Source organism: Homalodisca vitripennis, chromosome X (assembly GCF_021130785.1).
Source record: "Homalodisca vitripennis isolate AUS2020 chromosome X, UT_GWSS_2.1, whole genome shotgun sequence".
NCBI lineage: Eukaryota > Metazoa > Arthropoda > Insecta > Hemiptera > Cicadellidae > Homalodisca > Homalodisca vitripennis.
Genome location: NC_060215.1, coordinates 73,600,694 through 73,627,851, shown reverse-complemented (window position 1 = coordinate 73,627,851; position 27,158 = coordinate 73,600,694). Strand labels below are relative to the sequence as shown.

General features: G+C 33.1%; 1 protein-coding gene across 2 annotated transcripts in view; it reads right to left on the bottom strand.

The window, feature by feature from the left end:
* LOC124369211 overlaps positions 1-5,798 on the bottom strand; it is a 64,903-nt gene extending 59,105 nt beyond the window's left edge. The window contains exons 1-2 of one of the 2 annotated variants that reach the window (XM_046827051.1): positions 5,583-5,798; positions 5,174-5,408 (exon numbers count right to left, since the gene is read on the bottom strand). In XM_046827051.1, coding sequence (XP_046683007.1) covers positions 5,174-5,178 — 5 coding nt within the window. In that variant the 5' untranslated portion in view covers positions 5,179-5,408; positions 5,583-5,798. Of the gene's footprint in view, positions 1-5,173 lie in introns of both variants that reach the window. The other variant, XM_046827050.1, reaches the window with a different exon arrangement.
* Positions 5,799-27,158: the final 21,360 nt, after the last annotated feature.

The window sequence follows — 27,158 nt, the reverse complement described above, 5'->3', positions numbered from 1 at the left end:
TAAACTTTAGTGAGTTCATCGCTATTCTTTTATTAGTTTTTAATTTTTTGTGCTTGCTTCAAACATGTTTGTGCAAACCTAAACCTATTAAAAGGACTTGAGATACTTTTTATTTATGTTCTAGTTTGAGTGTTTTTAATTTAAGGTCATTTCAAAAATGTAGGAGATAATAACAATCTTTTAGAATAAAAATTGCATGAGTTTCAGAAATTCTCAAATATTTTCCACTTTTGTGGTATAATGATTCATGACTGAGTCATAAAATAACATTAAGGTGACTATAACCTCTTCTTAGCCTAGGCACTTACATGCCCTTTTTACTTTAAAATGGATATGGTAAGCTAAACCGATAATCAATTATTGATTATTTCTATCACAACTGGAATCATCAATGAATGGTTTTGATAATTATTACCAAACACACACACACCTCAAAAATTAGGTTTTTTTCGTAACTCTGGGTTAGTTACACAAGGTCTGTGATTCCATGCTCTTGGAAAATATCAAACCATCCCTTAGAGGGTTGTCAGCCTGCAATATTCTTATATGTAGCTGATTATTAGAACCCATCTATCCTACCCCAATGGATGAATACATTGTTTTATGGACAATTGAGAACAGTAAATTTTACAATTCAAATTGGTATGTCTGATTTGTATACCTGGAATTAATTTAATTTTTTATACTAATTAATGGATTATATAAACTAATGAACATATTTACCTTAAATACATTTACTTGAGTGTTTTTGTTAGAAAAGACTAGTTATAAATAAATAACAGGTTTATTTTATCACAGCAAAATTAAGTTATATTTTAAGATTTATTTAACTTTCTTCATACTGAATAAATGAGTAATTCGTTTGAAAACATATTGTAATTAAGGATTATTAAGTGACTAAATGACTTTTTTCTGCATTTTAAAGAGTTTATTGAAGTCCAGTATATGAGATCGGAAACTTTGTAGAAGATAGTAGTTGATTGGATAGTAAAAATCAACTATGCCATAGCCCATTATATAAAGTACAGAAAGTTATTTTACAAATTTCCTATGTTTCTATCAAATGTAGTTTACTTTTATCAAATGTAATTAACACTATTCACCAACACAAATCATTCGCGACAACAAACAGTTTTTTATCTAGCACACATTTTATATCGAAATTATTCTAATAGTTTTAGAAATTTCAAGCTGTTCGACTCTCCCTCTCTTGAGGTTTTTAAGAAACATGTCAAGGAGTTTTTGATTCTCATAAGCAGTGAGAGTGCCCAGTTACTTATCTCTGTTGACTACAGACGGACCTAGACTGTCTGACACTCACTGACTGACGGCACTGTCCTCTCTCCTCTCCTCTTCAAACTATATATAATAAAATCCAATCACTTAAGTAATTAGCCTAATTTTTGTAATTTTTGTTCACTCAATATTTTTATTTGTTTTGTCTACTTTATCCTCTAGATTGCTGATTATCGGAATTCGAGGTCATATCCGTAGTTTATTCTGCTTTAGATGTCTTCTTTCAATTATCAAATTTTATAAAATTAATCTACACTCTGCTCGAGATAAAATTCGAATCGTAACAATTTCAACTCGAGTCTACGCACAGGCCATTAAGGCCCATGTAGGCTCTTTTCCCCATTATTTGAATTTATCCAGAAATTATGTAGCAAATTTAATGCTGTTTTTACTAGGTATGCGTGTATGTATGTGGATATGTATGTATGTGCGTGTATGTGTATGTGTATATATATATATGTATATATATATATATGTGTGTATGTATGTATGTATATGTGTATATGTATGTATCTCTTTATTATATCATCTCTTTATTCATTATATTGATTTATTTATGTAACACAAGTCTCTTTTATATTATTTAACGTTAATTATTTAATTTTAGTTTTTTAATTGTATTACTAGAATACTTCTGTAGGTTTATATGAATTAGATAATATACAAATGCTACATTTGTTATCATTTCAATGTAAAGGTTTATTTTGTATTTAATTTCTTTTTGTGTGTGGAAATAAACGTGATTTGATTTTTTTTTTTTTTTTGACTTTTGAGGGTAAAATTAATTTCTATAATTTTACTCTATTTTATATGGGCTCTTATAGGGACTGGTCTTGTTTAACCCCTTCATTTTTTAAACATTTAAAACCAGTTAATTTGGAATATACACATTGAGGCATATTTCTTACGCATGTCATTAATTTTTCATATAACTAGATTGTTTAATTTTTAAAATTGAGCTGTAAACTACTCTAACTGTGCCTCTTTCCAACTTTTAGTTTAAACACAACATTATTTAAACACAGCAATCTTATTGATTACTCACAATTATCTTGATTAATAGAAATTCAAATAACTTTTAGGTTAAAAATCTTTTTAAGTATAAGTATTATAGGATTAGTTTCCTGAAATTGTATACTGATCGAAATAAAACTTACCTCAGATTATAGAATCTCAAACTAGCCTTAAAAATAAACATACACATTCAAACTATATAGGTCACCAAGAATCTTTAGTGAATCCTTTTAAATTATATAACATTTGATGATTTTGAATGTTTAAAATTTATCACTGAAGTATACAAATTTACAACTGTCTAAGAACTGTCTATCTTATTAGCAACAAAACCGAATGCAGTTCAATAAAGAGTGGACCTACTTGGTAAGTCCATGAACTGTAAACAGCAGTTTACAAATTAAGAGCTGACAGCAAGAAATACATGGATACTGCTTACAATGGTAAAATGAATTTTGCAACACTGCCAATCATGGGGTCAATGATTTATGTGTTACAGACTTTCTTCAATTGAAAGTTTCTAAAAATGTCAAACAATCATTATTATTACTTATATACAGAATAAGTTTTTGTTGGGGCTACAGAATAATAAGTGGCCAACACTTGAATATTTATGATTATAGAATCATTGATATAAATAACTACAATATAGTTCAGCTGTTTAAATATCTTAAAAAGTAATAATTTTATGACGAATAAAAGACTATTAAGGCTATGTATATTTATAAAATGTTACAATTAAACAATGTAACATTTACTTACTTTTTACTATTTTGAAGGATAAACATGTCTGACACCTTGGGACACAAATAAAACATGTAAGTACAATGCCATTGTACTTATGGTTATTACAAATGGACAGTATTAGTGTCAGTAACTGATTATTCAGTGGTAACCTAATACCGGGATAACATGTTACCAGCAACACTTTTTTCAGTAACAGCTGGGCTGAATGATTTGGCATTCTCATAACGACTTTCTGGTAGTAGGTTATTCAGTAATCAGCAATAGCCGAGGCAAGGCGATTTTGTGCAAGCAATGAGGCTAGGAATGGAAATACTACGCTATGGAATGTTATTACTCAATATAAGTAGGTTTAGATTAGATTACCATATGTTACTAGTAGTATCAAAATTAAAAATAACCTTTACAAGCGCTCACGTTATCAAAGCTTTAATTTAGGTACTATCTAGAGGAATATTTTTTCTTTTTTCTCCGGAAGTGCAAGGTGGCCATTAGTCCACCTAGGTCTGACAGTCAGGTAGTTGTGTTACATGAGTTTTCATAAATGTATTTTTGTTTTGGCAGACCTCACCTCAATATCTTTTTTTTTCGATCTCACTATCAAACCTGATTTCTTTCTGGTACTCTTAATTTGTTGATGTTAAGTGGGCATTAGATATAGATTTAGGCTAATTTGGATTATTATAATGTTATGTTAATTTAGGTACTATCTCTAGGGTTGTTTTTCTTTTTTCTCACACACTGATGGCATTTCCGATCAGTACTTTCTCAACCTAAGATTACGTGACAGAGAATTTAACATGAGCTTACGTCAGAGAAGTTGGATAATCTTAGTACTTTCAATTACTTTACAGGATGTCAGCATTTAACTCCTTCTAATCGACAGTTAATTCAATAATTGACTGTTGACGTTGTGTGTGTTGACCACTTATCATACTGCAGCCAAGGTATGTACATAGATTAATTAATTACACAGTAAATATAGTTTAGTCTGGACACTCACTAATAAGATCTAAAACCACCTTTAAAATAGCCTATTTCTGATTATTTAAACAGTCATTTTTACCATGGATATCAGTATTTTCAATTGAAATATTGTAATAATCCAAATTAGCCTAAATCTAAATCTATTAAACACTTAACATCAACAAATTAAGAGTACTAGAAAGAAATCAGGTTCGAGAGTGAGATTGAAGAAAAGGGATATTGAGGTGAAGTCTGCCAACACAAAAACACATTTATGAAAACTCACCTAACACAACTACCTGACTCTCAAGACCTAGGCCTACCCGAGGGCTGACTGCCTATCTGAGGGCTGACCAGCCTACCAAACCATTGACCGAGTACCTGAAGGGCAACCGTAGTATCCAACCTGCCTAGCCCAGAGCCAACCTATGTATTTGAGCCAATCACCATAATTTCCTTATTTTCTGCCATAACTCCCTTATTTCATGTTTCCTCGCCCTAAATGATTCATTTCTACTTTACTATACGCTACAGTTCTCAACAATTTATAGTGCAAAAGATTGAGTGTCCATACACTAATTATATAAATACACTACTAAATTACTAAATAAACTTACCTCGGTATCAATTTACAATAACGTGACCATGGAAAGGTATGTTCATTTTTTTTTCCTGAAAACTACAATTTTTCCTGAAAAACAATAGTGAAGAAAAAATTCGTCGGCAACGAAAATCAAAGGAGTTACGATTTTTTGAAATCCTCTGAAAACTCTGTTTTTGACAGTACCTCTGGCAATTTTACTGAAATGATGCTGACTAGTACGTTAATCCTGTCAACGATGCCTGCCCGCTGCGCAGTGCTGCGCACTGCTTGCTCTTTAAAAAAAAAAAATTAACTCGAGCTTGCAAAAGTCGAATCCCAGATCAAGTGATGCCCCTGATCCTTAACCCTCCAAGTGTTGTTCGACAAAATTTTTGTTGGTTATTTTCCATCCTTAACGCAATAATGCCTGAAAGGCATCAATATAATACAATAATATACTTTCCCCCCAGTTTATATGCACCTGTGATAATAATACTTGGCTATAAATGCCCAACCCATGAAAAAAAGTCCATTTTTCATGGTCACGGTATTGTAAATAAATACCCTTACCTCATAATAACTGCATTGGTGGCTTGAAGAATTCACATATATGAATAAAAACAATCACAATGCTATCATTAATAACTAGGCCTTGCAAAACAGTTTGTATCAAAGTTAATACTTTTGATATAGAGTAGAGCAAACTTTAGGCCTTAAAATGTGTATTTTTAGTATTTTCTTCAATGTTAACTGTCAATAGAACAGTAACAAATAGTTCAAGAATAAAACCACGCCCCATATTATGCTGTAAGGAAAAGAAGATATTAATACAACACTGTCTACTCTACATTATAAATTACGTCCAATAACACTTAATATTATATGAATACTGGCGTTAACGACTTTATACTTGGAAAGAAACACAAAGACTATGTTCTTAACCTAATCTGTCAATAGAAAATTATTGTTTTTTGTTTACAATAATTTAGCTAGCTCGCAGACACTTCATGATGCCACAATCACAGTTCAAAACGTAAAATCCAAAAAGTTTACGAAGTAATGCTAAAAACACGTAAATGACAAATGTATAATTAACTTCGGAACTATCCAAACCACCTTCAATATTTTAATGGAACTTAGATAAGATGATTCAGAGTTCAGGTTCAGCAGACTCGATTCTGACCACCTACATAAAAAAGTTCTCCGTTGAAAAAAGTTTCCCCACAGTTATTTTTCTCTTTTCTCGCTCATATACAAATACAGTACACATACATGGCGATATGACAATGGATTGTATTCAACCAACTAACCGGTGACATAGTGCGTTCTCACCCAAGTATTGTATGCTTATTGCAGTAATAGATGTAAAACCTCTGTTTATAAACTATATATTTATAGACGGAAATCTAGACCCTGTTATAAAAAATTGGCACTATTTCAATTTTTATACAGTTTCCTACAATCAACCAAGAACTAGTCGTGCACGACGCTCAACGCCGTACTATCATGTATTTCTCCATATTTTAACCTTGGACGACCTGCCTAGACGAACGTTTAATTAACTTATTATGTGTCACGTGTTTGTGTGTGTAAACTTACACGGTGTTTTTTTTATTTATTGGAATGTGCGTTTGACAATACCGTCGTCGAGCGAAACTCTTAAGAGTACAATGGATAGCTTCAAGCTGTGAATGCATTATATCCACGATATTAATCGTACAAAATAAGGCTCATCTAACTAAAACTTACTAACACACTATTCCATTCACTCTTCTATTTACACAGTCACTTTTCAAAGAGTGGCCCCACCGCCCGCGCGATAATCCAGTCCAGGTATCTTCATCTCAGCTCCACCACAAACCGTTCCGTCTCTCAATTTATTTGACAGAATCTGTACGGAGTTCCATACCGTAAAACGGGGTGTATAGCAACAGTTTTTTACCTTTTGACTAACACAGCCATTCTGTTTACACTTCGAAAAGAGTTGTAAGACACTTAAAAATCTGGTCTTGCATTCCTTTTAAAAGTCAAACAGTGGAAAAACCAAATTACCTCATTCTTGTAAAATAAATAAAATGTGCCTGTTGCTTTTCACCCAGCAAATTGGGGTGAATAGCAACACTGGTTAAAATGTTAATATTTTACCATTTGAAGTAACAAAGGGTGATTAGCAACACATTAAAATTGGTACAAACAATGTATTTGAGTTGTTAAAAAATACAAAACTCATGTCAAACTTATTAAATTCTATGGAAAAAGTGACGAAACCAGATTTTTAAACAAATATTTCTATAAAATTAAATTTAAACGTTTCGGAAATACCTCTAAGGAAACCTGTATGAAATTAATGTATTGTTAACCAATCAAGATCATCATCAAATGAAATAAGTCCTTCAAATCTTCCAGATGTACACATTTTTGGTTTTCCAAGCTTGCGGATAACATTTTCAGGTGTCTTGAAGAGTGCTTCTTCGTCTGTTTGCAAAACTTTTAAGCCATGGGAGGACTTTTTGTAAAACTGTCCAATATATCCCTCTTCATCAAATTCAACAATCTTAACAACATACAAACGAAACGAAATTTTTGTCTTCCCCATCTCTTTGATAAGGGCAAATTCTCCAAGTGAAAACTTTGAAAAATCATTTTTCTTCACAGTTTCGTGTGACGATAGAAATGAATCTTCCTCCGAGAAGCTCTCCCTCCATTCTGAATCACTGTCTTGGAGTGTATAGTCAGAATCTTCAGTTGTTGTTGATTCTTCAGGATCTTTAACGGGATTTTTCCTTTTTAATGTGGGTTTTGGCCCTTGGCTCCTCTTATTAGGTCCTGCACACTCCTCGTTCATATTTATAAACATTTTTATACAATTTTCTCTACAACTTCGCATTCTCATAACACACGATACTCACGGAATATTGGTGTCTCATCAATGCAAATCAGTAAATCCTTCTCATCTACAAATTCTCTTTATATATCCCATATTCTGTATAGAAATATCTGTAAATACTTTCCTGACAACCAAATATTCAACTCACCTTCAATATATACATGCAAGAAACGCTCGAATGAATGGCTGTATGCTTTCAGCGCGGAAGAGGCCGAGGCAATTATCACGGCTGACTACAGACGGACCTGACTTTTGACCCTGCCTCCCCCCTCTTAATGCCACTTCAATAGCACCGATGCCTCTATGGTTTTTTCCTATTTTATACATTTATTTTTTATTTCATATCATTTCGGCAAGAAATCTGCTAGTAATAGGTTAGGTTGTTCTGCGTGTTGACCTTTTGATCTTGAAAATACACCATTCCTTAATTGTTTTTCATCTCAGTAAATCTTTCCTTTAAACTATTGGTAGTATGTACGCTGATAAATTTCAATACCGTAATATGTAAATACGGTTTTTTGGCGCGCGCGCGTTTGTGTACGTGTGTGTGTGTGTGTGTGTGTGTGTGTGTGTGTGTGTGTGTGTGTGTGTGTGTGTGTGTGTGTGTGTGTGTGTTGATGTTATATGATAATTAATCACCCGATTCAATTCGTCCACAACCTCCAGGGAAGCAACTCGAGCCTACGCACAGGCTTTCTGCCCATGTAGGCTCATTTCCTAGGCCACTTTAATTCGATGAGTGTAATATTTTCATGTTTAATGTTTTTTAAGTACACATTTAAATATTATAGTAACAAGATAATATATATTTGATAGTAAATGTGCATGTAAATACTTTTGGGAAATAAATAATGATTTGATTTGATTTGATTTGCTGCACATCCACCTTTTTCAGTAGAACCCTCTGTTGGAAAGTCTGCAACCTCAACACTTTTACCAGGAAGTACTGATACTTTGGTTCTTTTTTTTCCTTGCATTTGGTTTGTCGGATTGCCTTATAGATTCCATGTATTGTTTGAAGCTGGTATCCAAGGCTTCAGCAGCGGCTTTATTGCTAACTACCGGTAATTCCTTAGAACCTTTAGATGGAGGCAGCATACCAAGGACTCTGTCCATATTCAGTGGAACAATGCCACATTTTCTGAAACCTGAAATCACATTCGCTTCTTTCAGTGTCAAAAATAGCTCCTTCAGAAGAGGTGGGAATTGATCTTTTGGTAAGGATGCATCACTTCTTCCTGAGCCTTGTTTCCATTTTAAAAGGATGGACCTCCAAGCCTGTTTAAGGGGGTGGAAGAATGCCACGTCCAGTGGCTGTGTAAGGTGGGTTGAGTTGCTTGGTAAAAAAAACAAACTTGATTTTATGTTTTCGGCAAACTTTAATGACGTCTACAGATAAGTGTGAAGCCAAGTTGTCACCTAACAAGACCTTCTCTCCATTGGGCTTCGATAAATGTGGTATTGCGATGGTCTTAACCCAGTCCTGAAAACAAAAGGAATCAAACCACCCTGACTTGGTTCTGTTGTATCTAGAGTTTGGTGGTCCCCCAACTCTCCAGCTGTCATAAATGTGCTGGGCTTTATAAACGACATATGGCGGGAGTATGGTTCCATCACCAGCGGCCGCAAACATAACCGACACTGAAGCTTTTGTGGAGTTCATAACTCTCTCGGGGTACTTACATCCCCGCCGAGCTATAACCACCTTTCGGCCTGGATCATCGCATAAATTAGTCTCATCATAGTTGATGATATTGCTTGCTGGAATATCTTTTAATGCTGTGTTAAGGTGGTCAAAGTAATCATTTATAGTCTGTTCATCAACTGCCGCTCTAGATCGTTTAATGTTCTGACACATGCGAGCTGACAGCTTTTTCTTGTGTCGTTCTAGGAAGCTGTAAACAAAGTCAGGTCCAGGCATATTATCCCTGAATTTTGGGACTGTTTTACCTTGCCTATCAATGTAATCCTTAATCAATAGTCTCAAAGTAATTGAGTCGACTGCAGATCTGGAGTCTGCTAACCAAAAGATTTTTGTCAGTTTCTGACAAAGCGGTCTGGCCACCTTTTTTCTTGGGTAAACCCCTTTTCATGTGTCTATAAAGTACAGTGTGATCTATTTCATATTGTTGTGCAACTTTTCTAAAACTACCACCATCTTTAACTTCATTAAGAGCTTTTTGTATCAATTCAGGATCATACTGCTTACATTTTATTATACTCACGTACTTTCCAGGCATTCTGATTCAGTTAGGCCTTCTATCATACCTGAAACCAAAAACACTTCTTATAGTACCTTAAAAAACAAATATAATTTCATAATCTGTTAATGAATGAAATGTGAGTGAATCTGTTAAGAAAAAAAAGCAGCTGTTGATTATCAGAACTGAGGGGTGAATAGCAACAGAAAAATTAGTGTTGCTATTCACCCCAGGTTTTGTAAAAACCTAACCTAACCTTAAATACGTATTATTACAACAAAATCGATTATTATTCAGCTTTAACTGATATGATTTTTGTTTGTAGGATACCTAAAGTGATCTTTAAAGCACTATGATAGGTTAATTAGAATAACAATGTCATACTTACAATCAAAGTTTTTTATGAATAATTTTTGTTGAAGATTTTCAGTGGCAATTCAGTCAGCAGAAACATTCTCAAACAGGGTGGCCAACATAACCAAACATAATTTCCCTGACAAAATAGGTTATTACCTATACTTCAGAGTGAAAATTACCTTTATACCCAAAGGGATCAAAAGTTACAGATTTTCAAAATTTGTATGAGGGTTTGTTGCAATTCACCCCTACTGTTGCTATACACCCCATTTTACGGTAACCTATAGGGAGTGATGGTGATGGATCGATCGGTTATAGGTTGTGGTTCTGTGTATTGGAATTCTGAGACTTAGTGCACCAGACCGAGTTTTTCTTTCGCCACTCCCTGCTAAAAACTGAAAGTTTTCAGATAAATATTTTGGCGAATCTGTATTAATAATAGAGTACAACAATAACAAAATACGAATTGATGGCTGAACAAAATATGGTGTTACATGATCCCTTCGACTTAAATCAAACAGAAGGCGAATGCAGTAATTTTGTGCTCTTTGCAGTTTAGTGCTAAGGGCTGCAGTTATGCCATTGATTACAATATTGCAGTAGTTAAAGTAGGGAAACACAAATGATTTGATCAACAGAAGTTTAATGTAAAGTTATAGATGTCCTTGTATTCATTCAAATATTACAGACAATACAATATTGAATATCTAAGATGTTTATAATTATGGAATAAAAGTCTGTAATATTACTTTAAGCTTTACTTTATATTAATCTATTACATTATATTAAGCAGCACCTACCACCCAATCATCGCACACCACTTAGATTGCATTGAAGATAAGACAGCAAGTCTCTTGGAAAGACTGCTCTCCCCAAAAACTGTACACTACTCCATTTTGCATTTATAACTACACTTCGCTCTGGCCACAGACAATACCATATTCAATTTAAAAAACATGCACCAGAGCCACTTACGTACTGAGATTCCTTATACCTCTCAACTCTATCCACTTATATAAAACAGCATTTAGCGTTTTCCCCTCCAACACATGCACATTTCAGCACGCCCACTTTTACGTGCAGTTTACACAAAAACTAAATCTTCTTAGATCATTATATATCTCCTTTACAAGAGATCCTAGCACTGATAAATTAACTGATCCTAGAGCACAACTCATCATCAGCCAACACAATTCTCTAACCAAGCAAGCTACTCCATCTTATCAAACTTCTTCATCATCAAAATGTTCACAAATAGTCAATTTTAAATAGAACTTATCCCTAAACATCATATGTATCCGTCCGTTATTCTTACCTTCACAAATTCGTCTGCAAAGAATCCATGACGGATTCTTTCATGTTCCCGAGGAGTGTAAGACATTCCTTTAATTCTTGTCACTACCTTTTCCTGAGCGAAATCTGAACACCCAGATTGCAGACAAACACACGCTATCTCATCTTACCCTTCCTAGACTCCTAGAGTAACACAATCTTCTGAGCATGCATACACACCCCACAGACATTAAGTATATTCGACCCTGGACTATCAGGTTTTGTAGACTCTTCAATCACACGTAAATTAACCGTCACGTGCCTGATAATTACAAAGCATTATAACATTATTGTAATTCCTTCACCTTCTACAGCTACCTCCAGACATATTTTGTTATCGACCATGAATGTTGATTAGTTATATCAACCACAATTCAGAGTACGTTGGTTTAGATGGCAAAGGCGTGGTCTAGTAGTTACAGAAGAAGCTGGATGATGCAGGACATCCATCTACTCTAGAATTCATCAAAGGGTGCGGATCGCATGCGAAAGGGATGCACCGAGACGGACCTTGTGGGTATAGATTATCCTCAAATTATGTTAGAGCAAACAGTAATATTTTGTAACTGAACAATTAGTACGGTAGGCCTAGTTGTTTTAAATCTCGTTTTAAAAAATTATGTAATTGACAATTGATATCCTACATTCAATTTACATTTCTTGAAACTAAACTAAACCTCTTCATTTAATACTTAATAATTAATATATCAGTAAATTATGAAAATGTTAAATAAAATCAAATTGATTATTTAAAACCTTTAATATTAACACTATTATAATATAGACGGTTTTGTACTTCTTTCTAATTTAGTCTAAATACTCCATCAAGTCCTTTGCTGCATTAAGGAAGTTCTCAAATTAAACACTAAATTGTAATATTATCAAATCAGATAGTGATTTTCCTATAGTTTAAATGTTAAGATAAATTTCTTGTTAATATTTGTTGAGTAAAGAAAGAAGACAATTCGAAATTCACAAGATTTTATATATCTTATATAGTTCATTTTCGTATTACGGTCTTTATTAAACAAGATCTATGTGTTGTTTATGTAATAGAAGGATCAACAATACATTTGTACTTAAATTAACTAAAGATTAATTTGGTATCAACATTTTAATTAAAAGCTAAAAAACGAAATTCTTTAGTACAGGAAACATTTATAATTAATTTCAACTAAATTACTTATTGTAGCAAAGTTTTTCTAATCCTTCGTTACATTGTTTCCGATCCAATTAAACTATAACTTGTATTTTAAATAAGAAATTAACTTAATTATTCATTTTATCTCATACAAGCCTCTCGTTTCACTTCCCAGGTTTCCATGGAGGTCAAGGAGTACCTCTCCTAGCTGTTCGACGAGTAGCTAATTTAGATCTTATATTCTCTATTTACTATCTCAAGAATTTAGTAAATTCATTTCAAACCACTATTAAGCAAAACGTCAACAGAAGAGATGAGGAATTAATAATCTTTAATAGTTTACATTATACTTAATCGAATCTAATGTACAAACTTAGTAGATGTTAGGTAATTCACACCAACTTCATATTCACCTTTGGTCGTCAAGGAGATGTAAGATTTTTTAGCGAAATTAGACAAAGCAGTGTTGACAACCGAGGTATTAATTGGTTTTAAGAGTGGTGTTTCAGAATCTCAAACTCACCTAAACTTTAAAGCACCCATCTAAAATTTTAATACACCAGTCATAATACGGGTTTTTTCTAAGGAAATATCTGAGCTACTGGAAATAGAATTACTTTACTTGTTTTTTATTCATATAATTTCTATGAAATCCGCAAAGGACGACTTGGATCTCTCAACAATATGCTTAACAAAATTCCTTCAAATTTAGTGTTTGATTATAAGTGAATATCTATACTTTAAGCTTTTAGTTTTAGCATTAACTAAAAACAAATAACTCACAACTTTTGCTTTTTGCTTAAACGGTCTTCTTGGATATAATACCCTGATATACTCGTATATTTATTATCCTGAGAGATGGAAATAAAAGTGCATACACGTCTTGTGCTTCGTCTCGCCAGCGTTCGGTAACGAATGATTATAGCCTTTACTCTGTGCCATGCCAAAAGGAATTTCTTCGTTTCATCACGAAATGTCCTTTTTACTAATTGCAGGGAAGCAATTAACAGACTCAATTACTATACTTTGTATAGTATACAATGGCGTATAATGATTTGTCGAAGTAATTATTATAATTAATTTAAAACTGCTCACAAGCCATTGCTCCTCTATCCAATCTGCTACTAACGGAAGGCTCAAATCTACGGCTCAATTAAGCGCTAACCTTAATATTTTACCCACAAATAAACTGCAAATAGGTAACTTAAAATAGCCACAGATGTTGTCTGTTTTTTTAGATATAAATAGGATATACTTTTTTTATTTAAAAGGCCTAAGCAACATTTGTGAATGTATTAGTTCAATGAAATGTTTTATAAAATTTTCTGTGTAAATTAATATGTTTAAGGTAGATTAAACACTATTAAACTATTAAACACTATTAAACTACATGAGAGTTTAATGTTTTTAAAAGCAATACATTTTTAATGAGTTCTTCCAAATCTGACAGATGTGTTTGACTCTGCTGCCTGCCGGACAACAGAATTTGTTTGTTCAATAATGTTGCATTGTTGAATGTAAACTGTTGATGGCCTAATAAAACAACCCACACCACAGTTAGTTATTGAACAGTCTTTATTCGTCAATACAGGTAAACCATGTAATTTGAACTCAACATATATTTGCGACTGATTATTTTGAATATATCAATTTAATAGATGTAGTACTAGTGCAGCAAATCATAGGGATCTTGTGCTATGTGCTAAATAATTTATTTAATACAGCCTTAGCAGATTTGTGTGAATAAATTAATAGTACAATGTTTTGCTGCACTAAAGTGTAGTCTTCAAACAAAACAAGCAATTGTATGTTTTCTATATATATATATTTTTTTTTATTAAACATTTCCGTTTTTATTTTTTAGAAAATGTCCTTTATGTCCAATATAATTAGATTAACGGTACCCATTAAAAGAGGAATATGCTTACAAAGAGTACCCTCACTGCACCCTTTGTAAGCATATTCCTCCATAACAACTTTGCTCATAATAATACTTAATACACTTATTACATAATAATATCATTACATATAAAAGGAATTTTTTGTGCTTGTGCTTGTGGCTAGAGTAATATGTGGCAGTAGGGGATAAATTCAAGACTTCTCATACAAAGTTGTTGTTTTATACTATTAATTTATAGAAAACATGCTTCAAACAAAGAAAGACTACAAAGACACTCTCATCCTTAGAAATTACCCGATGAAATGAAAAATATCCTTATTAATAAAGTGAAGTTAGGACTAAGAAACCTCACTAACAGTTAACCTCAAAAAATATTAAAATCTAAATATCCTTAAAGTTAAATATTGCTGTATTAATTTCCAGTATATCTCGTATGTTATGTATGCATATGAACATTTCTCATATGCTGAGGATGATAATTATTTCAAAATATTGCACATCAGTATTTTTTCTTTTTTTGTAATTTAAGATTAGTTTTGTTTTTTGAGTACTTATCCATGTTCCATGCTGTATGAGGAATATCTTAAAAAGAAAGTATTATTTTGGAATCTAAAATCCTCTCCTTCTCTTCCCCGCATTCTTAATGTCAAAATTCTCAAACGAAAATCTGTGCTTTGCAACAGTTTATTTTGTAAAGCTCTTATTACTTACAACTGCAAATTGTGGTGGAAACAAAATGTTGACCTCTGGTTTGATATTGTGCTCACAAATATATATTTCCATTATTTTTTGAGTATAAGAACATGCAAATAAATATTGCAAATGAGATATTTTCAATTTTTTGTTACTTTATTTGTGCATGTTTTATTTTTATTATACAACTATTCTAAATAGTGTTTTAAATTATAATAGTATTCTGATTCCATTATAATTAAACACACTATTCATATGTGTTTTGCCTGACCTTTGAAAAACTACTAAATTTGTAACTTTCCAAAAATACTTGTTTTTATTTATTTTCGTCAAACAGCAACTCACATCATATATTGCGCATCCTCATTTTAAGGCCCCTAAAAAGACAAGAAATGTGATGCACAATAAATGGAATCTGAAGCATCAGTTCAGAAGTTATAGTTAAACAAGTTACTTTATCAAGCTATAGATTAGTTAAAGAATGAAAACCTGTATTAAATAATAACTACAAAATTATGTGCTTAAAAATAATACATCTTATCTAGAAATGATAGTTTTATGAATATAAATTACCAATTATTTATTAACTTAATTGATAAGTAATTGTATACTTAGTTAGTATCATAAAACAAATTTTAAATTATAAACTTTCAAACCATGACTCAGTTTTCAATTCACTACTACTTCTATTCTTTTAAAATTAGCAATAACATCATATAAAAAAATAGTGGAAACCCAAAATATGTTTGAAAGAAAGAATGTAGGATTTTGTTATAAGGAGTTAAAAACTGAACAAAGGAAAGAGGACCGAACTATGAGTTGCATCAAAACAATTGAAAAGTAACTACGTAATACAAATTAGTTCTAAAAGACATAAAAGGAATGTTGAAAACCCCGTAAAAATATAAATTTTTAGCAGAGTGAATAGAGGAATGGTTCTAAATTTCAGTGTCACAAAACAAGTCACATTTCTAATTCCGATACATAGGCTATGGAAGGATCATTCTACTTATTTAGAGGATTTTGTTATTCCAAAATCGTTTGTTTTGTCTGGGTGATAGTCCTATAAAAAATAACATCCTTTATTCAAGATAAACCAAATATGGAAATTTTAAAAAAACCTGTATGTAAATTAACATTGCAATTATTTTAAACTAAAATTGCTAATTTCATAAATGGTAGGTCTACCAAATAATTTGCACAAATCATCCTAACTCATTATGCAATACCACAAAATATTCCTAGAAAACTGCTGGCCATTCTCAATATCATAAACTAAATCAAGTTGTTTCTAGTATGCTCCATTTTCTTGTTAGACTTGAATCATTATTAACCATTACTATCATTGATAATATAATAGCTTTTCCACAAAAATACCGTTTGCCAGCCTCATTGTAGAATTTTAAATATATTATCTTTACATTAATCTTATCTCATTAGTTTCATATCACTAATGAGAATACCTTAGCTTTTACAGCAGATTTATCATATCAGCCTCAGGAAATACATAGGTTATCATGGAAATCCTATCTAGCCAGCCTCAAGGTCATATTTACTGGCCTTGTCAGCAACCCTATTCTACCAACCTTATATCAGGATCAGGAATACATTTTAAAGTCAAACCTATTTTCTGGCTAATATAAAGTGGCAAGTTTCATCTCAGGGTTGACAACCATATCTAACTAGTGTCATGATGGTTTTACTAGCTTAATTGATCTTCAACTTTATCTTGTCAACCTCATAGTGAAATTGGGATTTTCTATAACACCAAACTCAAGGGAATATCTGGAATGCACCAGCTTTGCTAGCAAGACTAACAGCTTCAAGATGAGATTGGGAATACATTGCCTTCAATGGCAGGCTTCAAGGCAGGATCAAAAGGGAATATACCAAAAATTCTATATCACCAGTATCATGGTGGGATTGGGAATATTCTGGTTAATCTAACGGTAATGATTGCTTTCCAACATCATTTTATAATTAGCAGTATATCAACTTAACCAGAAATAGTGTATCTTTAGTTCATCAGCTCTTTCTAGCCCATATCTAAATTATGTTCAAGGATTTTTATATAATATACATTTATTATAATATTCCATATTTAAACATATAACAAATTTCAAAAGGGCTTATTAGATGGTGTAAATATTTCAGTTGCAAATCCTATCTAATATGGTTACACACATGTATTACAGCTCAATTTTATTTACAAAAAATATTTTGTTGTAACTATAAAGTTCAATTTTCATAAACTGTTCAGGTTAGATTCAGAATAAATTAGTATTGATATCAAAAAACAACAAAGTAAAAAGATCCACATTTCCATTAAGATAAATTGTTTCCACTATCACGTCCTATCAGGCCCGTACTCAAACTGGTTTTTTCGAACAATTTTTTTTGGAGTCTGGGCCCTCAGGAGGCCCTGGCCTGGCCTCGCCACGTGTTATTTGAAAGGACCATGTCGATGGATGGTGGGACATGATGGGTCCTGCCTAAACTGAGTACGGTCCTGCATCCTAAAAGTACACAATAATAGTGGTGTACAGCAACATAAAATAGGTTTTATTAAGCAAAAAATTAATTGTATTATTAAATTGTCTTTTTTGCTTTATTTTTTTATTTAACCCGTACAGCTATTGATATAAATTAATAAACATTTGATTTACAATAATTGCTATTGAGTTTATTTGTCACATACAGGGTTTCGTGGATTATACTGCCATGAGCACATAAAAAAAATTATATCCAACATGGGAAAAATTGTGGTGCATGTTAAATTTGAATTTATACAAAAATAGGTTTAAATTTTGAAAAATTTGGAATCATAAATTGGGTAGATCTTACTTGAGTTCAAATCCAGTTTTACTTTGTATGTTCCACTGACACTTATTCATCTTCCAATCATCCTTGTCGGCTTAGTGCAGATTTAATACTGGTAGTAGTAATCCTTGCAGATCTGAGAGTTCTGGTTCCCATCCAATATTCAAGTGTTCATCATCTAGTACATGTCTTTTCTGTTCTTGGATTCAAAATCGAGATTCACCAATTTAATACAAATAATAAAAGTATTACTGTATTTAATAACTCAAATGTTTATTAACTTTTGAGTTTAATTACAATGCAGGTTAATACCGAGCAGGACAATGACATTCAGAACAAAAGCAACCCATCCATAGACTCAACCACTGATGCAGATAATGCCACTTCTCAAGGTTTCTTTACATCAGAATGCTCATCTCAGAGGAAGCAAGGCAACAAACGTTTTTTAGCATTAGGCCCCCCTTACAAAGACAGGTGGAAGCAAGAAACAAAGGGAAGAATTATAATCAACTCATCTCTGAAAAAGGACAAACTATACTTCACCAGAATGTAGACGCATTGGAAACAAGATAGAAACGCTTGAACTGTCTGCTTGATAGTTATAAACCTGACATTCTCGTTATCACAGAACATGGGCTTGACTGCGACTCCATCTCAAATGTTCATCTTATAAGCTATAAGCTAATAGTAGCTTTCAGCAGGACCAAATCACAAAAAGGGCGGCGTCGCCATTTACAGCCACGAACTCAATTGTTAACCCCCTGGAGAGTCTACACATTGAACAGTCTAGCAGAGAAACTCCTTTTGGAGTTGTCAGGCATAAATATCTCCCTAACTAATGGAGGAAATCTTCTCATTTTGGGTGCCTATCGACCACCAGATGCCCCCCTCGAAGATGCACTGGCGCTACTGTCGGATGTGCTTGAGACACTACCTTGTAACAACAGTGGGATCTGCATAGTGGGAGGACTTAAATGTTGATCACCTGAAAGATTCAAGAGATAAATCATCCTTAAATGAGCTTTTAGCTTCCTTTGGTATACATAGGTTACCTCTCTCCGCCACTAGAATAACAAGTACGTCACAGTCTTCCATCGACCTAGTGTGCTCAAGTCTCGACCAAGATCTGGTAAAAAGTGGATATAGTTGATGAACACCTGTCCGACCATACTGGTCAAATATGTACTATAAATGTACCATCGTTGAAAAGTACATCGACTGTCTCTACTCGACGCCAGTTCAACTGCAATACAATGTTCACCTTTAAAGAGACGATCACTTATCAGTCTGGGATGGAGTGCTTACGGAGGAGAATGCAGACATTGCTTACTCCAAATTCATTACTCTGATGGTCTCCAATTTGGATTTTTTGCTTGTCCATACAAGACATATCGCAATAAATCTGTAAAAACATATAATAATTGCCTATGACAGAGAGGTGTGAGCGAAAAGAAGAACGCCTATATTGTAGCACGTGACAGATTTATTCTGAATGGAAGAAGGAAGACAAAGCAGATGCGGCTCATAAGAAAAAACTTTACGACCTCAAGCTTAGATCATTAAGGCAGTCAGCCAGCGAGAAATTCATCTCTGAATCTGCAAACAAGAATAAAGCCATCTGGGACAATAATAGATGCTGAAAAGAAAAAACATTAAAAAACTTAACTGACTCAATATCTTCACTAAAAATAAGCCAATGGAACTACTTGCAATTTACACACCATTTCTGAACATTTAAACAACTACTTCATCAATGTCGCCGAAGAAACCCTGATAAAAAATAATCCCCAAAAAAGGTATACACCTATTGATATTACTTTTACTGTTGACGATTCATCTCAGGGTCTTCGCTCCAACTACGATGAACGAAATCCGGACAATCATCAGAGCAACTAAATCATCTTCTTCAGCTGGGTGTGGATGATATATGTCTTCAAGGCTCATGAAATCTTGCGGGGAGGAAACTGCTGGTTCCTTTGACTGAGCGTAATAAATAAGTCTCTGGCACAAGGTGTGTTTCCATCTAAAATGAAGACCTCAAAAGTATATCCCCTCCATAAAAAAGGGCGAAAAGATGAAATCAAGAATTACAGGCCTATCTCTCGTTGGTTTCCACCTTCTCAAAAGTCCTGGAGAGAGTTGTCTTAAGTAGACTCAGAGCTCATCTTCAGCGGAAAAACATGAACCTTGAAGGACAGCATGGCTTCGTTCCGGGCCCGCTCGACAGCAACAGCTCTTGGTGATATCATTGAATGTATGATTAACGATTTGGATGCTGGGGAAAACCATTATTAGTTACATCACTTGACTTAAGCAAGGCATTCGACTGCCTTGACCACAAGATGATTCTAGGCAAAACTCGAACATCTTGGAGTTGTCGGAATAGCACACTCTTGGTTTAAAAGCTAACCTAAGCAGTCGAATGCAGCTTGTGGAGCTGAAAGGAAACCGCCAATGGTATTACAACTTTGATCAGATCAAAGCCACTGAATGTTAAGAGAGGAGTCCCCAGGGCTCGGTCTTGGGTCCAGTGCTGTTTGCCTTGTTCACAGCCGATCTTCCAAAAACCATGTCAGCCGGTATAGCAAGGCCATCATGTTTGCCAATGACACCATGCTCCTGACTAGCGACAAGGCGGCAGAAGCACTGGAAGTGAACAACTTCATTGCTGTGAGCTCAGCACAAGACTACTGCATCAACAACGATCTGGTCTTTCAATGAGGAAAAAAAAACTACACAGTTGATTATGGGAAAGCTCAAAAATTAAGGTCACTGGTCCTCCTAACTTTCAAACCCTAACTTCAACAAAACACTTAGGTATAGTTCTTGATGATGAGCTGTCTTGGAACTACCATGTTGACTCTCTTTGCATGAAGCTGAGCTCTTCAATTTTCGCCTTGTGAAGCGTATTCGAGCCATCAGCACGGCTGAAGCAACAAGAAACATGCTATCATGCCCTCTTCGAGTCTCACCTCAGATATGGTATAATATTCTGGGGTGGGGCAAAGCAAGGAAAACTTGAAACGAGTGCTGGTGCTCCAGAAACGAGCTCTTCGATCCATGGCGGGTCTTCAGCCAAGAGAAAGCTGTAGGAAACTCCTTTCAAAGCCTTGGAATTTTAACTGCAGTCTCATTATACATCCTAGAGACAGTTGATTTCGCTCTAAAATCACCTCTTCCAAGAAACAGAAATTTTCACAACTACAACACAAGGCACAATAGCAACTTTAATCTTTCCCATCCACAGAACTTCTATTTTCTCAAAGAAACCCTCATACGCTGGAGCAAAAACTGTACAATATGCTTCCACAGTCAATAAAAGAAGGCACACCCTCCACGTTGAAGAAGAGGCTCCGGCAATGGCTTGCAGACATCCACTATACAGCATGGAGGAGTTCATCGCTCGCGTAAGACCTGACGTCAGCAGTGTACTTGACACTACACTACAAAAAATAAATAAATAAATTATAATTATAAAAATTTTGACACCATTCTGTGCTTGAAGCTCATGAATAAAGTTATCTGTATCTGTATCTGTATCTGTATCTGTATCTTTGATGAGAAAAGCTTCTTCTCAGTATCCTATTAAGCCATCATTCAAAAGACTAAAAATTTCCATTATTGTAGTCACCAGCTGATCTAAATTCACTTTATAACTCCAGGTGTTGTAAACCTACTTTGCATAACAATCTCCTTGATATCGTAAGATTTAATGTATTCTGTGGTATTTGGTCTAAAGAAATTATTTTTTTTTTTATCTGATGATTCAATTTTACAATAGTTAATGTATTTCTATTTTATATGTATGATAATTTGTTTTATGTTAATTTTAACTCTAAAATAGGTTGCTAGTTTTTCTTAATTTTAAAATCTATTGATTTTATATATGTTTATTGTAAGTTATCAAAATTGCATGGGTGTGTGTTCTTCTTGTATGGATTCCTGTGTGTGTGTGTGTGTGTGTGTTATTTAAGTTATTTAATAAACGTATTATATAAATTATCTAACAAGGAGTAATTAACCAACATACAAAAACATTTATAACAGTATCAATCAAATAAATAATAGAATTTAATAATAAAGTGTAAATCTATTCAGCATTTTATATTCAACAAACAGTAAATTTTACAAAATAACAATTCAAACATAATAAAAATAATCAAACATTACAAAAATAATCTAACAAGGAATAGTTAACCAGCATACAAAAACATTTATAACAGCATCAATCAAATAAATAATACAACATAACAATAAAGTATAAATATATTCTACATTTTTATATTCAAAAAACAGTAAATTTTACAATATAATAATTCATACATCTATGGCTGTAACAAACTCAGTGGCTTTCATTTTAACTTTCGGTTTTTTATCTAAGTATAATTCATTGCCATATGATTGGAGAAATCTGTTGAAAATCTGTGGGCCCAAATAACAAAACTGATGTCTGCTTGATTCTTTAACAACAAAAGGTACTTTAAGTAAATCATACTGTGCTGCACGTGTAACTCTTTGTATCTGTCTATGTCTAAAATTATTTTGGTTTTTATGAACATACATAATAGTACTGTACTTGTGCAGTTGAGTAAAAGTTAGTATTTTGTGTTCAGAGAATAAATGACTAACTCTGTCATTACGTATAACGTTATATACTCTACACAACGCATGTCTCTGACACATAACAACTGGTTGTATAACAGTGGGGTATGTCCCTCCATAATGGATTATTCCAAATCTTAATAGGGGTTCAAACCATGTGATGTACAATTGTCTCAATTGGTCATTTCTCAAATAATTCTTAAAATAATACAATGCATAGTTTACTTTCCTTAGTTTTTTTTTTATAAATAAGCCACATGGTGGTTCCACTTAAGCTGGTAATCAACAAATAAACCTAGATACTTCAGACTCTGAACAAAATCAATAGCCTTACAAGTACAATCATAAATACATTGATGCTTGTGACAAAACAAATTAAAAGTACTTTGCAGTTCAGCCCTACTTTCATCATTATCAAAAAATGCAATACACTTTGACTTAGCAGAATTTATTAATAACTTATTTTGTACAAGCCAGTTTGATATTTTAACTAAATCATTACTTATCTTTAGTTTTAGAGATTCCCTATTGTATGCTGAGCAGACAATCGCTGTGTCATCTGCGTAAGCAAATACTTTTGAGCCTAATTGTAAGTTCAGCAAATCATTAATATAAATTAAAAACAATACGGGACCAAGAACCCCCCCTTGTGCCGTTCCAAACTGCACCTCTGGAACATTACTTAATGTGTTATTTATTTTTACCAACTGCTTTCTTCCTGTACAAAAAGACTCCAACCAAGACAGTGCTTTCCCCCCAATTCCATAGGTTTTAAACTTGCTTATTAAAATATTAATGTCCAAAACATCAAAAGCTTTTTGAAAATCCAAATAGACTGCTAGCGTGTATTCATTACAATCCATAGATGCTACTATGCTGTTTATGTGCTTTTCAATTGCCAAATCAGTACCCCTGCCTGGCAAAAACCCATACTGATTGGATGAAAATAGGGTCAGATTTTCAAAATACAGGAGTAATCTATTCCTAATAATGGTTTCAAAAATTTTAGCTAAAGTACTAATTACAGATATTGGGCGATACAAGGGCATTTCCACTGGGTCACCTGACTTAAAAATGGGAACTACAGATGCTATTTTAAACCTGTCAGGCATTACACCCTGATCTAATGATTTTCTGAAAATATGACATAATATAGGTCCAAAAACATCAATGTTATTCTTAACAACATAAATATCAATTCCGTCTATGCCGGAACTTTTCTTATTTTTCATTGTTCTAAGGGTGTTTACAATTTCTTCCTCAGAAAAAACAAATCACTACCAAACTCATTATGCCGCAGATTTGAAATTACATTCGTAAAATATTCATTAAATGCATTTGCTATAGTAAATTCATTACCAGTAACCTTAACCTCTATACCTCCTATTTTAATGTTGCTTAAAGATACTTTCTTACTTTTTACAATCTTTTTTATCACATTCCAATATTCTTTAGAATTCCCATTACACTGCTCTACAAGTGAGGAATAATAATTAAGCTTAGCCTGCCTAATTTGTTGTGTAACAAGCTTAGAGAGGTTTTTATATTCCGTGCTTAGTACTAAGTTATCTCTATCTTTAGCATACTGTCTGAACAGGTGGTTTTTTTGATTAATTAGATTAATAAGCCTATTACTTTCCCACTCATTCCGCCTTCTATTCTTACTATTTAGTTTTTTTTAATGAACAAGAGGCATTGTGACATCTGTTATATATATTATAAAACTCAGTAACACAATCATTTATATCAGATTCATAATTCAATACAGCTGTCCAGTCAGCCAATATCAGTTGCCTACGCAACATAACTCTGTCTAAAACCTTACAAAATTTTTCCCGTTTTAATGTACTGTCTAAATTGGACAGAACGACAACTAACCCATAATGACCTGTAACACTTAATGCTACAACGTCTGAACTAAACTTTATATCTTTTGAATTTTTTACTAAAACATGGTCAAGGCATGATACAGAACCATTTACTATTCTAGTAGGACTATTTACACAACTTTCGAAACCATAGGAAGAAATCAAATTTAAATATTGCATTCCTGAACCAGTACCCTTTAAAATGCAAATATTAATATCGCCAATTATTATTGTTGGATTTGCTGACTCACTTAGAATATTTTCAAAATCATTTTTAAATTGATTGTAAGTGTGTTTACATTGACGGTAAATTCCAAACAGTGATACATTAAAAGTTTTACTATTACAGTTTACATTAAAAACAACTTTGACTATCTCAGCTGTGGGTAGGAGGATGGGGCAGTAGCTGTATTGGAGGTCAGAGTTCATGTAGATAACTACACCACCTGCCTGATTGTCTGGCCTCGGCTGGAACAACATGTTGTAACCATCCATCTGATACATGTCCTCTTCACCACTCTTAATCCATACTTCTGTTAGTATTATAATGCTATAGGTGATTGGTAAATTATTTAAATGCAAAATCAGCTCATCATAGTGTTTTCTCAAGCTGCGAATGTTTAAACAGAATATTTTAATGTCATTAAAAACACTGCAATCTACCATTTAAATTCAAAAAAGTTAAACAGTGCCACATATACAGTCTTAACACCTTTAATCCTTGGAGCTTTCACCACGACCTCCCATATGCTTGCTAACATCATCAACAGAGTGCACACGTATTTTTCGGTCGTTTTCTGATTTCCTTACAAACACCTTGCCCTCCACAGTCCACACAAATTTAAACCCCTTCTCCCTAAGCTTTTTAGCATGATAGAGTAAGTTTCGATTGTAGGGTGTTAGATGTTCATTAACATAGACATTTGTAGATGGCACAGCCCGAGAAAAATCAGTTGACTTTAAGTTTGCTTTTTTACACGATTTCAAGAAGCTATCCCGCTTTTGTCGATTTGAGAATTGTAGTATAATAGGTTTTGGCCCTTTTTCCCGCTTGGTGGGGATTCTATGAACAGCATGTACATCCGTTTCAAAGTTAACTGGGACACCAGATAGTGTAGACAATTTCTCCACAATATCAGTCATTGTTTCACAATTCACTTCTGGAACACCCTCAATCTGAACATTTTTATTTCTTGTATATTGCTCCAAATTTTCAAGTTGAATCTGACATCTACTAATTTCTTTCCTCAGATTTACATTTTCAAGTCTTAAATCAGAATTTGTTTTTTCCAGACTTTTACATGTATTCAAAACTTCTTTAGTTTGATTTTCATATTCATCAATTTTATTTGAAAAGTACTCTAATGAGCTTTTAAATTCTTCCATTTGTTTTGCCATGCTTTTTTCATAAAGAGAAAATTGTTGTTTAATTGTTTCTTCCATTTTCAATAAAAATTCATCATGCATTTTAGTTATTACATCTTTAGAAGCTATACCCTTACCTGTACAACCCTTACACTTCCACTCATCCCTTCTTTTCTGTCCCATGCAGTTCCAGGTACTTTCGAGGATGTCAGCACATTGGAAATGCAATTTCAAATTACACACAGAACAAATTGCATGTTCACATTGGTCTGGGAGTGGGTCATCACATGAGGCACAGTCACTCATATTGATAAGAAAGGAGCACCAGATAACAGGTCTGCACTGCACGGCTGCCAGCCACCAACTTCGTGTGTGTGTGTGTGTGTGTGTGTGTGTGTGTGTGTGTGTGTTTAAGTTCAAGTTCAAAAATACTTTATTCAGAAAACAATACTTATGTGGTATAAACTCCTAAGTTATTTATCAATCTTTTATAAACAAACATAAAATAATATGAACTATTAACTTTTCAAAACAAAACTGTAACAGTATACAAAATGATTTTTTAAAATAATTTTTAGTTACATTTTAAACTATTTAAATATATTACTTAAAAGCTATTGTGTGATGCTTAATAATTGACTGCTTGTGGTGACAATAATATGGACATTTTGTTAGCATTGTACTTGATTTGATTTCACAATAAGTATATTTTTTTCTGGGCTCTAAAATGATTACATATAACCATAGAAGCCCCATTAACCCCAAATATGAATTTAGTTCTTAATAATATTTAAACCAAAGTTTTCATGATAATTTGCTATGTAGTATATTTATTGGCATTCAATGGGTAAGATATGGTGTACATTTAATTAAAATCATAAGTGTACTTTCTGATAGCATTTATTTGACAAAAAATATAATAAAAAAAGTATGAAATCATGCAAAAGTTAGACCCAAGTTAATCTTAATGCAGAGGTTAACATGCCCAGTGTGTTCTTCAACTTAAGCTGAAAATGGTTTTTTTTAAATAAGTGTTATGGTTTATAAATGTCACATCTTACCTTGTGGCAAGGCTATAATATATTTTTACATAATCGTATTATCTAATCTTATTATCAATAACAGTAAAATATGTTAAATAACATAATCATTGTATTTTGTTTGTATAATAGAGTTATTCATTTTTTTTACAGATCTCTATTTATCAGAATCAGAATCAATTTGGTCAACGAATTTTTAGCTCAGCCAGTTTTAGGGTGTATTGGCAGGATTTCTGGGTGACCCATAATCTAATGCTCAATACTATTACTGTTAATAAACCTATTTACAGGTGAAATCCTTTTAAAAGTTTAGAATGTATGTTGAAACTTCCTATTAAATCTGTTTAGT